Consider the following 15,232-nt stretch of genomic DNA (forward strand, 5'->3'; position numbering starts at 1 on the left):
CAGCTGCCGCAGGTGTGTGTCACTGCTGCATACGACGAGACATGGCAAACTCCAGCACAGACGTGGCGATTGCGTGCGTCTTCAGGGGCACGTTTCTCCACTCAACGTGGGAAGCAGCGCTACAGATCCTGGAGGATGCGCTCCTGGGGGTGGGCGAGGATGGCAAGGTATGTTATCTTTGCACTGGCTGCCTGTCACTCAGACATTTAAATTTGAAACTCTACTACCTGTAAAAAAAAAAAAAAAAAATTTTTTTTTAAACATTGAAAAAAATCCATATTATGTGGCACTCTGGCTTTCAGCATTACATGTTATTCTTAATAGTTATTGAAAATGTTTTAATTATTACAATCGCTCGTTGTTTTTATTACCATTTCTAGTTATTCAGCCGCATTTGTTTTCTACCGTTCATGCTTGTTCATATAAAACACCCTGAAATCCCTAATTGCTCAAATGTGCTGTGCAAATAAAGTTCCTTTTCTTATCAGTCCACGTGATTATATAATTGTGCTGTTTTGTATGAGAGAGAGAGATAATAAAAAAAGATAATATTTAACTGTGAGTTGTTGTCTAACAAGTTTACATTACAGTTTCTCTTTTAACCTTTAGTGACATTCAGTACTTCTGAACAGACCCTACCAAACCCAGTGAAAAATATGGCATGCAAATATAAGTCAAGAGGCATGTGTTTGTGAGTGCATGATTGGTTAAAGAAACAACAACAACACACACAGGAAGCAAATAGATCGACTGGAGAGGGGATAACATTTAATACCTTCATGCTTCTCTTCCTACTCCTTTTTGAACATGTTCAGTTTTCCACTTCAGTGTATTAATTGTATGCACTGTTTTGTTTTATTCATTATGTTCAAAGTAACCAAAGAACAAATGTTTGATGTGGTAAATATTGACTTTGGTGCATTGAGCAAAGGTGTGGAAATAACTCATCAGCAGGAGCATAATTACAGTCCCTGACAGTCATCTGACAGCAGCTATGAATATACTGTGGGTGTAAAGTGCAAAGCAGCTTCGTCTCTAATCACTACAATATAGGGCTCACATTATACTGGAGTTGTGTTTGCAGCGTTTACAGCTTCATGGCGCTTGCAAACTCTGCAGGCATCATATTTTACCCACTATAACTCCCGATATCTCCCTTGCCATCAGATTGCTTTCATCGGGGAAGGAAAAGATGTTAAAAATCTCTCCCAGAAGTTTGGATTCATCCCTTCTGAAGTCAATCAACTGGCACAAAAGTATGTATATCATTATTAAAATGAATGTACATGTTGCACTTTTTTTTTTATCAATAATTCGAGCGTTTAGTGTGGAATAGCGTTAAAAGAGAGATTAACGCAATTTGCTCGGCAAATATTCCTAAAACATGACCCAGCCTCATTGCACAGTGAGTACTATATTATTCCCTGGTCATAAAATCATGCCAATACTTCTGCTGCTGCAGCGAGTTCTTCATGCCAGGAATGGTGGACACCCACATCCATGCATCCCAGTACAGCTACGCTGGCACGGCCCTGGACATGCCTTTACTGCAGTGGCTCAAAACATACACCTTTCCAGTGGAGGCACAGTTTGACAACTTGGAGTTTGCCCGCCGGGTTTACACTCAAGTTGTGGTGAGTTTGCTGAACTTTTTCCAAAACAAAAGCTAATAGAACATGTATTTTGCATGCATCATTCAGATGTTTGTCTTTTGGAAATGAAAGGCATTCACTGAGAAGCTATAATGGGAAATTACAGTCAGATAAAACTAAGCTGACTGCTGTCTCCATCTAGATCGGTATTTATTATGTGGTTTATGGTGTTTTGATGCTTTTACATGAAATACTCAGTGTGCTTTCGAATTGCCCCGAGGGGATGTATAAAGTTTTTTTAATTGAATTTCATGGAATTATACTTGTTTTTCAGTTACTATTTAGACCACATGTGAAATTTAAAAAAAAAATTAAAAAATGTAAAGCTGTGTGTGAAGCAGCCACTGTCTTAAAATGGGTGTGAACTATTCAACAATGTATAGGAAAGAGAAAACAACGTCTTAAACCTGTAACACGATCTCTCTACTTTACAGAAAAGGACTTTGAGGAATGGAACAACCACTGCATGTTACTTCGCAACCATACACACAGACGCCACTCTCTTGTTGGGCCAACTTGCAAGTAATATATCCTCCACACAAATACACACTTTTCCTAATTCTTTATTTGACCTCATTTATTTTGAACTCTGCTACATTCTTTTTCCAGTAGCGCAGATTTGAAATGTCTCCTGAGAAGGTGAAGTGTGTTGTCATGGTGTTCTTTAAGAGCACAGCAGTACAAATTGGGTCTGAACACTATTCACTTTAGGAATAATCCCGGCAAGCTGGGTAATAGGTTACATGACACCGGTACATGATTTCAAACCGTGAAAGCAATTTTGGTGATAGCTTTCACAAAATCCCCAAAAAGATCACTTATTTACACTTTTCAATTTTTTTGACTGTCACCTTGACAGGAAAGGTTCATTTCTATTTTTTTTTTCCTTTGAGGGTTGTAGAACTGATCTTTCACCTTCATGCCTTGTACTCCTCATCTCTGTGTCATATTGTGCAATGCTAAACACATGACATGTGCCTGAGAGACCGTACAACCAAACTCTGGCAGGTTTGTACAGCCATTTGTGTATTCAGGGTCATTGAGCTCTAACTCTGGCCTGTTCTGGGCAACTGCAACGGTTTAACTGAGAACGGCAGTGACGTAAACACACGTGTTGGCACGGACACGCGCCCCACATTGACCATACCTTGGCAAAGCAGTATCTCTCTAAACGTCCAAGCAAGAAATATTTCTGTGCACAACAATCTGGAGTGTAACTTCTGCAGGAAAGTTATTCGGATAACATAAAGAATCTAAGGTAAAAAAAAAAAAATAGTGAGGGAAACCTAATCTGGAGCTTTGTGCTAAAATAATCCAGCTGTCAGTGATGAGTAACTTTAGCCAGCAGATCACTTTGTGCCTAACCACAAATTGGACCAGAACGCTTCTTTGTTTAAACTTTAGCAGATCACGTTACCCATGACAGTAAACCAGCGGGATTAAGCAACATGGCAAGATGGTTGAACTGTTACTTGGGTTTGTCGTCTTTTCATTGTGACAAATCCAACCATGCGCTGCAAGAAGACCTCTCAGATCACACTGATTGTGGGTGGAATTGCATTGGGAAAACAATAAGAAATAATAACAGTATATTTTCCCGCTTAACCAACAAGATAAGGTGTGTGTTCTCACACTGGCAACAGCAACAACAAACTGGTTTTTCTCAACTCACATGTTACATTTCCTGCTGCAGTCACGCCTTAGCTGAATGATCTCTGTTGAGCTAATTTAGAAATAGATTCAGACCCACTGAACCATTCAGTCATTCTCTTTGTAACTCAGTCAACCTTCCTTCTTTTTTTTTTTTTCTCAGACGACCATGGACAGCGTGCATTAGTGGGCAAAGTGTGTATGGACCGGAATGATTCTGTCAAAAATTACAAAGAAACCTGTGAGAATTCTGAAGAGGAAACAGGCCGGTCAGTAAAAACCTTTCAACTCCAGCTGTACAGTTTTTAAACTCTTGATTACATTCACTGAAAGATTTTCAGTTTGGAGTAACTCTCTGAATGAAAACTTTAACTTTAACTGACTTCGTTCATTGAACCACCTTATATCAGCAATAGTGTGCACCTCAATCTGAATATATTTATATAAATTTAGACAACTGTGTAACTCTTTCTGAAGAAATTGCCACAATTTCATAGAAAGACATCTTCCAACAAAGTCTCCAACAGGAGAAAATTAAACATAAGTTATAGATATTGTTGGAAAAGGGAACGATTTCCATTTGATGAAGATGTCCCATTTGTTTTCCTCTTCCAAATATTTACCCAATGTCATTTTGTCTTCAGGTTTATTAGGGAGCTCTTAAAAAAAAAGGTAAGATTCTGAAGACCAACTCACACCCTCGTTTACAGATGTACAGTTACAGTTACATTGTGCAGTTGTGTTTATATAACGAGTGTTTGTCCCCTGTCTTTGTTTCTGGGCGTGATGGGGCAGTACCCCCTTGTGAGGCCAGTGGTGACCCCCCGCTTCGCTGTGACCTGCACCGAGCCCTTACTCAAGCAACTTGCAGCAATCGCTCGGAATAACAACGTGCACATTCAGGTTTGTTCAGTGTGGCAACCGATCCCCAGGAGACTGTTTCTATAGAGGCATTTTAATGTTGATCCCATGAGGTTTAACAACATGTATGCATGTGCTGCAGGGAAATAAAAAAGACAACATTCGGTGTTATTTACCTCAGAAACTCCTGATGAGCCAAAAACATCTATTGTTTTTTTTTATTTCCAGAGTCACATCAGTGAAACTGTCGATGAAGTGCAGCTTGTAAAGAAGCTGTTCCCTGACTCGGAGTCTTACACGGATGTTTACAACAAATGCAACCTTCTCACCAACAAGGTGAGCACACAGACATCTGTGGAACCAAAAAACACTGCATAACCCTGACAACTGTTGGTAATTGTTTCGTTTGCGGGGATGATTTTGCAGACTGTGATGGCTCATGGCTGCCACCTCAGTGACAAAGAGCTGGCCGTGTTCAGGGAGACTGGGACGTCTTTGGCTCACTGTCCTAATTCCAACATTTCGTAAGTCTCAGATTCGCAACACCTCAAACATCTGGATTATACGAAGATACTGACAAAAAATATGAAAACATATGATGTCATTTGAAGGCGATTAAACCCATTTTTAAAAAAAACAAAACAAACCAGTGGCAGAATATGATAAATAATTTAGGGAGTAGTCAGTGTGAATGTTTTTGGACTTTGTCAGTCTGACTCTGTGTACGCAGGTTGTGCAGTGGATTGTTAGACGTGCGCAATGCCCTGAAACACAAAGTGAAAGTGGGGCTGGGAACAGGTGAGAGCAGGACAGCTGCTGGCTCAAGCTCACGCTCCGACTCTTCACTCTGTGCACTGAAACTCATCCGGTGTTTTCTGGTGTGGCTTCGTCAGATGTTGCAGGGGGCTACTCTGCCTCAATGCTTGACGCTGTGAGGAGAGCTCTGGATACGTCCAAAGTCTTGACCATGCGGAATCCAAAAAATGAGACGCTCACCTTTGAGGAGGTGTTCAGACTGGCCACGCTGGGAGGCAGCCAAGGTACAAGGAGCCGTTAAGACCCAGTCAGAATGAAAACATCGTGGCTCCTTTTTGGTTTCACAGTCATTTCTCTTGTCGGGGACTGTGTTTTAGCCGTTCCGTAGCAGAAAACCCAGAAATATTTTTCAATTGAAAGAAATCAACAAGTTATTTTCTGATTTCTTTTGGCTGTAGCGTTGTCTCTGGATGACGAAACAGGGAATTTCCAGGTGGGCAAAAGCTTTGATGCCCTGAGGGTGAATGTGGCTGTTCCTGGAGGACCCATCGACCTGATCCAGCCTGAGGGACCAAAGGTTTGCATGGGATATAGTGTGGATAAACGAATATATCAAAGGAGCAAAAGGCATCTTTGTTTTAACTCTCATTTGTCATCACTTCCATTTTAGGTTCTTTTGGAAAAGTTTCTCAATTTGGGTAAGTGTCACTGATTACTTGCTCTTTTTGATGTCCTCTAAAGATGTTGGATTGTAGATTCCTGGTCCGGGAGGGTAAATGTTCTCGGTTAAGAACAGAGAAATGTGTTCTTTTTCTTGTGGTGGCCACAACAAAGACATAGTGAGTTCTCATCATTTCATACTACATGAACTCCAGGAACCCCATTTCAAATTTTGGACAACACAGTAGTTGTCACATGAGAAGAAACTGCAACAACTCCAAAACCTGGGCAAAGAAAAAAAACATGATTCTCTTCTTGCAGACGTGCAGGGGAGAGAATATATATAATGTGTAGACCTTTGAGGTGGATGCATCCCACACAAGAACAGACGCATCAGTTCTAGTTAAGGTGTGTCCCACTTCATGTGAAACCAAAATTAAAGAACCTCTGGGAGAAGATTGGAACAATAAGAGTCAATGGAGGTGACATGTTTGCTTTTCCAGTTTGGCAGCATGTTCGTGACACATCATCTGAGCAGAGCTTTTTGCATCGTGTGGTGTCCGACAACTAGAGTGAGATTGATCAGAAAATGTGTGGCATACATCTTCCTCTAAGTGTTATCCCATCTTTATTAGTTCTATTCTCCCCAACACAACCATGTTACCATGTTTGTCCTGCTTGTTTCTCTGCAGGTGATGATCGTAACATCGTGGAGGTGTTTGTCGCTGGAAAGAAAGTGGTGCCCTTCACAGAGTGAAAGTGAAACTACATGGAGACGCCTGCACAGTGTATTCCTGCCTGTAAGATAGAACGCAATACGCTGAAGAATCTTCATATCAAAAAATATAGACAAATACAATCCTGGGAATTGATAATGCCCTCAAGTGAGTTAAATTTTGCTTTATTCCTCAAAGATAAAGCATATGTTGGGTTTTTTTTAAATATAAAGTTTGCTAATATAAGAAAATAACGTTTTGTGTCGTGCTGTACATATGGTTTATGAAATCACTAACTTAACCAGCGAGTCCCGGCCTGTAAAATCTTTTGATTCTACTTAAAGACCAAATATGGGCAACTTTGATCATTGCAAGGGCTGAATAAATATTTTCCTCACTACCAGAATGCCCAGTTATGAATGAGCACTTCTGCCACAATGATGTATGAGAATGAAAGCTCCCATGTTTCTGAAAATAGCCTTTACTTTTTGATTTATAACTGTGATTTTTTTTTGTTTGTTTCTATTTTCAATTTGTGTTTAAAATTGACATCATATTAAAACGTGTTTCTTTCACGGGTGAACAAAATAACACATTGATCATAATTAGAGCTGGAAAACACGAAGAGGTGGTTTGGCAGCCACCAACAGAGGCAGGAGCTTTTAAAAATTACCGAGGGAAAAAAACAAATAACCCGTCAAAACACTGAGAGCCGGACTCAAAGCAAACAAAAAAATATAACTACAGGGACTCACTATTGTCATCTAATGCACACAAGTGGAATTACTTTAATTGTACATGCAGCACCTTTAAATTAAGAACTACAGTTTTTAGAAGCTTCTAGAAACCTTCTTATTGTGCAGTTACTGATTACCATCTCTGCTTCTTTATTCTTTTGATGTAAAGAAGACATTTTTTTCTTTTTTTTTTTAGCTGATTAAAATACACCTGCTTTTGACTACAGTCAATGAAATGTGTTAAAAAACACACACACACAGACTTATCATTGTAGATTGCTAATCACATGTCTACATACAGTATGCTTAGTAATGTTATAGTTTGGTTCCGGTGTGATTCCCCGTATGCCTGCCATGTCTAACTCATTTATGTTGTTATTGGCAGTGGCTGCATGGGGCATTATCCATAGTTATGATCTAAAGCCTGACACTGCCTGGCGTAATTCCTTTACTGTACACTCCATGTAAATCCAGGAAATGACGTGTTTCAGTAGCACACAAGCAGGAAAGAAGGGGTTTTTTTGTGTTGTTTTAGTAGAGCAGAATTTTCTCCTACTTCAGTGAAACTGGGGAATCATAGTGCAAAACTTATTGTACCTTTACTTTTAAGCTTTTCTATGTGCATAAAGGGAAATTTGATATTTTGATGATATAAATAAGCATTCGATTCACCCCAAACTTCAATCTGATTTCAGTGAACAACTTTTATGAAGAAATTCTTTATCTAAAGACTAATTCAATTAACTTCACTATTCAAATGTTTGATTTGATGGATCAGCCAATGAAAGCAACTTTGTATCTACTGTATGCACACTATATTTTAATTCTTGTTAAATGATGGAAAATCAAAGTGGACTCTGGGGTGAATATGAACTTCTATTAGGATGTATTCTAATTAATTTTTTTTTAGCACTGAGCATTAATAAATGGTTGTTTGGCCTGTTAATCAATGTGGAGTGAATCAAGGATCAGTGCTTTGGTAAATAGGACTCGCAATTATCTGTCCTACTCTGTGTGACTGTACTATCAATGTCTAAACTCGAGCCTCTCCCCATTTAACCAAACATGCTGATCTTGTCCTGAGTCATCCTGTGCCATCCATAAAAGTTGTTCAACTCAATAACACATGATGTACTTCTGGAAAGTTTAGTTACAGAATAACAGCTTGTTAACTTTGTTTTCTCTGAACAGAAATGGCCGTCGTACAAGATTCCAAATAAATGGTCAAAAGAGAAAAGTTGTTTGTCTTCCATCTCGGAGAAATGAACACGATACTTGTTACACCTTTGCGTTGAATTTAACTGTTTGTTCTCTTTATTCACTGTCAACTTCTCTTTTCATCATAACCTTTTATGTGATATTTAAAAAACAACATGATCAAGTGTTGCTGATTGTACTCTTTAATATGTGATAGGAAATTGAAATAAAGATGTCTGTCTGTCGTTTATCTGTTTGTAGTTTTTGGACTCACAGCCGTTGACCATAACACAAGATGTTGGTTAAGAAAACCCCCCAAAAAAACCAAAAAACGCACAATGAGTGATGAATGAAAACAATGTCACTTGTCACTCACTGACAGACCTCATTTCATCCAGAGTCTCCACCATCTGGGCCAGACAGATCGGATGGCAGACAGAAGACTTTAAGATGGTTCGTGTCATGTCTTGTTGACAGCAAGGACCATTATCAGGAGGTGAGAGGCAGGTCATTCACCTGGACGGGGACAATATGCTTCATATGTGACCTGCACCCAATATTCTGCAGCTTCACTGTGAGGAGTTCCCTTCTACAAGCTGACTTTATGCTCTCAGAAAAAAAAACTGCCAGGTGTGTGCATGTGATGGAGTAAACCCATTCACGTACAGACAACATAAAGGCAAATCAAGAGCCCCTGGGAGTATAAAAACAAAACAGCAAAAAAAAAAAGAGAAAAAGATACAAGTTTATTTCCCGGGGTACTTAAAATAATAACAAAAATAGTGTGTTGGTGCCAACTGGCCAATAGAGGACGCCAGGACACCACCGCCTTTGAGGGAAGGAAGGAGATTTCTTCTTTTTTTAATCAAATATATTGATAAACTCTAATACGATCGAAATATGTTGATGCCAACAACAAACTAGCAATGGGCTCTGAACTATATTCACTTCATTTTCCACAGATAATCTTTAATAAAAGAGAGGATTTCTTGATTTCTCTCTACCTAGTACCGGTAGTGTGTGTGTGTGTGTGTGTGTGTGTGTGTGTGTGTGTGTGTGTGTGTGTGTGTGTGTGTGTGTGTGTGTGTGTGTGTGTGTGTGTGTGTGTGAGTTGGCTTAAAGTCTGTTCTGATTTCTTCTCACCTGTTTCTACAGATTGTAGGACAACTCGTCCACAAAACTGCAACTCTGGAAAACTTGTCCATGGACAGCAGCCTCAGTGGACATCCAGGCCTTTTATTGTGGCCACCCGACGGCACACCTGTGCAAGAATCATGAAATGACCCATCATGCATTTGGCAATAGATAGCGGAGGAGATCCGCACTCCCGAGGACGGCCTGCAAGTAGATACTCATGGCATATTGAAGTACGCTCAGGCGTTCTAAGAATTAGAAAATTGCCCTATTTTTCCCGAGTATCAGTGAAACCATATGGTAGAAAATGGAGGGGAAAGCACAAGCATAATCAAGTTAAAATAATTCAACACATGTTGTTCTTTTAATCACGGCTATGCCGAATAATCTGTTTCACCTTATTTTGCTGTTTTAACCCTGAAGATTAGACCATTTTTGAACGTTTGTGGAATGCAAATGAAACAAAAATGAAAACAAATGTTTTTTTTGGTATTACATATTCTGAAAGCTCCATGGAGCCATTACAGAGGAGCCGCAGGTTGTAAACCCCTGAATTAACCCATAACATCTCTCATCAGGCCCAGGCCAGGACCATCCATGGATAAGCCTCTGTTCTTAGGCCGTGGTCCTCTGAAATCTGAATGTCCTCTCTGGACCTAAAAAAAAAACAAAAAACAAAAACAAAACAACCCTGATGACGCTCAATAGAATTTGCTTTCCCTAGTTGGAGCCACACAATGAAACAAACCACAGAGAGAGAAGACAGACTTTCTTCACTTCTGGGGCTTCGTTCCAAGGTATGGGGATGGTTATTACTATTGTTAAACAATTAAAAAGTGAATTTTGCATGATATGTCCTCTTTCATAAAAGAGTCATCTTAATAAGTGTTCTCTATTCACTAGATGTTTAAAAGTACAATAGCTTCCGTCACTGGTTGCCTCTCTCAATTAAAAAAAAAGAAGCTGAGCATGTTGTAATGTGGTTTATAAACGCACTGTATTTAAATGAAGTTAATATTGGCTGACATTTAATAATAACAATGACGAACCGCACCTAAGAAATTTACCATCAGCTGCCAGTGGTTGTTTGTTTTGTTTTTTTGTGTGTGTTTTTTTTGCATGTCCCTTTCGTAGAAATTGTATCTAATTTATCATGATTTCCTGAACAGATTAGAGAAAAGAGACACGCTCCGAATAAAAACAACAACAACTCTAGTTTCTTTCAAACAGGAAGCTTGGTTACTGTAGAGGAAATTCCATGCCTTGAAAGCTTTCGCTCGTTTCTGGTCTCTTCTGTGGGAGAATTTCACCCCTGCTTTTAGTCTTCCGGGAAGACACAAACACTTCAGATTCAGCTCCGACTTTTCCAGTGAAGATAAAACACTGCAAAATGTATTTTCTTTTTTTTTTTTTACCATGGTTCGAGATTCAGGCCATTTTTATGTGGTTTGACAAAACGGGTTTATTATTGACAGGCTTGGAATATGCCTGAAAGATCACGCTCAGGGGATAAAATCACCCACGAACCAGGAAGTAGTGCTGTGACTCTAGAGTAGAGGGAGTAAAGATCGCACACATTTCTTTTCACATGTTTCTAGTTTTAAAAGTGAAGCCAACTATCTATCTATTAGATCTCCAAGGTGGGTGTTCAGTGCGTGTACTGTGTCGGGATGACGGTTTATTAGGATTTATGTTTTGGAGGTTTTTACGTTACGTGAAAGAAAAGATAATCTGCACTTCCTGTTTGTAAGTTTGATACAGGTCTGATGTTAAGTAGACATTTGATATTGATCTGTCAAAGGAGAATCCTTCAGGGTTTTTTTTAAAATCTTTGACAGAAAATATACGACCCCATATTAACTCTGTACAAGTTTCATATTATTCAACAATAACATCATCACCAGTGTCGCTTGATGTGTTTGTTCAGAGGTTATGTTCATGTTATTATTCATCATGTTTTCCTTATCACTTAGTGAAAAGGCAAATTGCAGAGCAATATCCATATCCATATCCATATCCATGCTTCTGTGTCTTTTTTCCTCACTTCCCAAATGCAGAAGCCAGCCTCCACTGCAGCTCTGCACCCAGCTGAGGTCCAGCAATGCCTCTGTTTCGAGTTCTGGATGAAGGTTCTCTGACAAAGGCAGAGTGCAGGCGCAAGAGAAAGAGAAATGTGGAGTGGACGAGGACAGGCCGGAGACCTGACGAAGAAGGCTCGGTCCTCTCATTGAGTCGGCTGTGTCTGCTGAGCCTTGCGAACAACATGAACAAAGTGTGGGCCAAAGATTACACCGACAAATATCTGGATCACTATTCATTCAGATACATCATGGGGCCATTCAACGTCCTGCGTGAGTCTGTTATGGCTTTGTAAAACCAACAGCAGCAAAATGTTTGCCATCACTTTCAGTTGTCATGAAGCAATACACAGGTGTTATCACAGACATGGAACAGTATACAGGACTTATTGCAGGTATATGAAGCACTATAACTACCTTTTGTAACCTTTTTCTGTTTGCATGTCCAAAAATTGTGTGAACTTGAACCATTAATTAAAGCATAATTACTTCATTGGGAAATCTCCTGAATATAAAACCTTTAAGAGTCACTTACTCAGTCCGGCAGACTGACCCAGAGAGTAAATGTTCTGTTGTTTATGAATGCTACAGCTGCTTTTCAACTTTTTATGTAACGATGACGTGATTTACAAAGCTGATCGTCACATGTATTAGCTCGCCTTCTCATAATTTTATTTTCCTCCTCCACTTATTCATTCCGTTTGCAGCTGGTGACCTTGTGGAGGAGCTGATGTTGCTGCTGTGCTCCAGAAAGGAGTTGTCCCGGGCGGCACTCCACCTCCTGCTGGTCCCGCAGCTCCACAGTCTGTCTCTGGAAAGTTGTCCTGGTTTGGTCACCTCAGATCTCTGTGGTCACATTTCTGCACGTTGCCAGGTTAGGCAGAACCAGGCGTTTCCATGCTTCTACAGTGCAACAGGGTTTTTATATATATATATAGAGGGAACAAAAGTCTTATTTTCATGTTTATCCATGTATCCTAATGATATAAATAATTTAAATATAAGCATTGGGTTTCAATTAGCAGCGTATGTTATTCAAACGAGTATTTTTTTTTTTTTGTAGCACACAAGACTTGTTTGTAGTGGTGCATTTCCTGTGCATCCAATATGTTTCAAATTATTTCCTGAAATATCAACCCTTGTTGAATTCAGCGACTCACAAAACCCACAATTAAGAACCGGTGACATGTTGTCACTGCTTTTATCTCCTTTAAGGGTTTTTTTTGTTTGGTTTTTTTTTGTATTCGCAAGATTTGTTAGATATTCAAACTTGGCTTGACGGTTAACAGCATCGTCTTTCCTGCTTTAGCAAACTCAGAATACATATTTATTACGACTTTAGAAACGCCTTTAAATGTCCCTCTGTGTTTTCAGGGTCTGTGGAGTCTGGACCTGTCTGGAGCCCAGCAGCTACCTCTCAAGGTCCTTTGTCAAACCCTCCACAGTCTCCCCAGTTTGCGCTCGCTCGGCCTGGCTGGCATTCCCTGTGACAGATTTGTGATCAGGACGATCACCCTCTGTTGCCGTCTGTTGCGACACCTCGACGTTTCCCGCTGCCATCTGCTTTCCCCGGCCGCGCTCCTTCCCCTCGGAGGTGGGCCTTGCCGCTCGTCGTCCCCCAGTCCCTGTGGCTCGTCTTCACTCTGCGCCTCTACGCCTCAGCCCACCGTCTCGTCCCCCTCCTGTTCCTCTTCCTCTTCCTCGGCCTCGTCCCCGCTGCCGCTACGCAGTCTTCTGGCTTTGGACATTGGGTTCGAGGAAAAGGAGGGGGACGCCGTGGCGGCGGCGGCCTACCTTCTGCTCTCCCTGCCTTCTCTGGAGAGATTGGCCTTGGAGGGCGTCACACAGGCCTGCAGCCTCATTGAGCAGAAGAAGCTCGGCCAGACGGAAGAGTTCACCGACAGAGAAGGAGTTCCCAGGCTGGAGGATTTATGGGTGGAGAGAAGTCAACAAGAGGCGAAGGGTTGGAAGCCCATGAGAACGAGAGGCGATGGAGAAGACGAGGATGAAGAGGAGGAGGAGAGGGTGCTCTGGGAGGAGTGTGGTAGTGAGAGTGAGGAAGATGCAGGTCCAGACAAAGGGCCATTTTCAGCTCCGACGCAAACGGAGGAGAAACTTTCCCCTGGGCCGGGTCTGATGCTGCAGCTGAGGGACGTCAAGGGTGTGACTTGTGACTCTCTGGACAGCCTGTCGCGTTTGTGTCCGAGCATCTCCTCCTTATCTGTCAACGTCACCGGCGACAATGATGATGAGGATGCGAGATTTGGAGGAAGAACCCAGACCTCTGTGTTAGCCGCAGGCCTGCAGAGCTGGTCGGGCCAGCTGCGGAGCCTGTCGGTGCAGTTTCCCGGCCCCCTGGCGGAGCTCTCTCCTGCTTTGAAAATCGCGGGCCCTTCTTTGGTTTCCCTCACCCTCGAGGGCGTGAAAACCAGCGCTCAAACTCCTCTCCTGGAGGTCATCGCGACTTGCCACCGACTCAGAGAGCTGGTCATCGCTGCCGAGCCTCCCAGCAGAGCATGGGAGTGGGACATGCAAGAGATGTTCCGACAGGATGGAAATCTTCCCAGACTGCCTCACCTCTGCTCCCTGTCAATCAAGTAAGACACCGTTGATGGGCACTGCACCCAAACCACCGTCACCAATCTTCTGTGATGGATTTATAGTTAATTGAATGCAACACATAGCCACGTGTCTAATAGTTTGGGTAATGACTGATGTACATGAAAATATATTTAAGGCATTGTTCCTTCTTCTTTTGTGTTTCCCAAAAGTTTCTCCTATGAGCACAACCAACCCAAACCAGACATGTCCTGGATGTCCCTGGAGATGGTGCTGGGGTGTCTCTTGAAAGGCTCGCCCCTCCTGGAGAAGCTCTCGCTGGTCTCCCTGCCCTGCCCTTTGAACAACGTGTTACAGAGAATGCTATTGCCTCTCCGCATGAGGTTCTTTCGACCCTTGCCAGATTCAATGGGCTCGGCTCCCTCGCCACTCGCACGGCTGCAACACATTAACCTGCTGCGAACAGACGTGACAATGACGACTCTGAAAACTTTGATGGGCAGGAGCAAGAATCTGAAGTACGTCGACGTGAGCTACTGCTGGAATGTCAGCCAGCGTGAGTGGGAGAATCTAAACAAGTCCAATAAAGTCCAGTTTGTGTGGGTTTAGTGAAGTATATGCTGAGCCCCTCTTAAAAATTAATGGACATTGACTTTGTGTTCCAATAAAAACCTAATGCACCTTAAAAAGTACGAGGTCAGCTGAGGCTTAGTTGCTAGAGCATGTTGCTTGTCAATCCTACATTTGGTGGTTCGAAAGTGTCAAATTGTTCACGGGCAAGACTAATCCGCCAAATATATGCGAAGCAACTTGCAGACAGTGAAGTTGAACTTAGATGCAGTCACCATCGGTGTGTAAATACACTGAGTAAAGCACATTGAAAAGGGTAAAACTTTAAAATGTGCTATGTTCATTCATGGTGTCACATGAATTAGTTTCACAGCATCAATAACAATAATCTATATTTCTTACTGCACCAAGAACCTGACATTATTTTGTTTGTATTGACAGAAAACTTTTATATCAAAACATCTAAATGTATTGTATGTTTGTGGTGCCTTAAAGGAGCAATTTTGAGTGATTTGCATTTTAACAAAAATAAAAAAAGCACTGAACGTTGATTTTCCCATGTGTTTTGTTTCAGGAGAATTGGCTAAAGGCTTGGCACGGTGAATGTATTTATAGATATCACCATTCGGACACAAGATATCTCACAGTGCATCACAAGGGGG

General features: G+C 41.3%; 2 protein-coding genes across 2 annotated transcripts; both read left to right on the forward strand.

Annotated features, from left to right (window-relative positions):
* On the forward strand, positions 1-8,441 carry gda (guanine deaminase). The gene is made up of 14 exons (XM_080499010.1): positions 1-167; positions 1,168-1,256; positions 1,463-1,634; positions 2,087-2,174; positions 3,466-3,571; positions 3,947-3,974; positions 4,098-4,205; positions 4,392-4,499; positions 4,590-4,687; positions 4,894-4,961; positions 5,057-5,203; positions 5,378-5,496; positions 5,590-5,617; positions 6,272-8,441. The coding sequence occupies exons 1-14, from the start codon at positions 42-44 to the stop codon at positions 6,334-6,336; spliced, it is 1,350 nt and encodes a 449-aa protein (XP_080355136.1). The 5' UTR covers positions 1-41; the 3' UTR covers positions 6,337-8,441.
* Positions 8,442-11,464: 3,023 nt separating this feature from the next.
* On the forward strand, positions 11,465-15,063 carry LOC308132859 (uncharacterized protein; the record flags this gene model as incomplete). The annotated part of the gene is made up of 4 exons (XM_080500043.1): positions 11,465-11,714; positions 12,149-12,315; positions 12,816-14,038; positions 14,213-15,063. 4 exons carry the CDS (start codon positions 11,465-11,467, stop codon positions 14,607-14,609), a joined length of 2,037 nt encoding a protein of 678 aa, XP_080356169.1. The 3' UTR covers positions 14,610-15,063.
* Between the last annotated feature and the right edge of the window lie 169 nt (positions 15,064-15,232).

The sequence above is a fragment of the Blennius ocellaris genome, assembly GCF_963422515.1.
Source record: "Blennius ocellaris genome assembly, chromosome: 7".
Lineage (NCBI taxonomy): Eukaryota > Metazoa > Chordata > Actinopteri > Blenniiformes > Blenniidae > Blennius > Blennius ocellaris.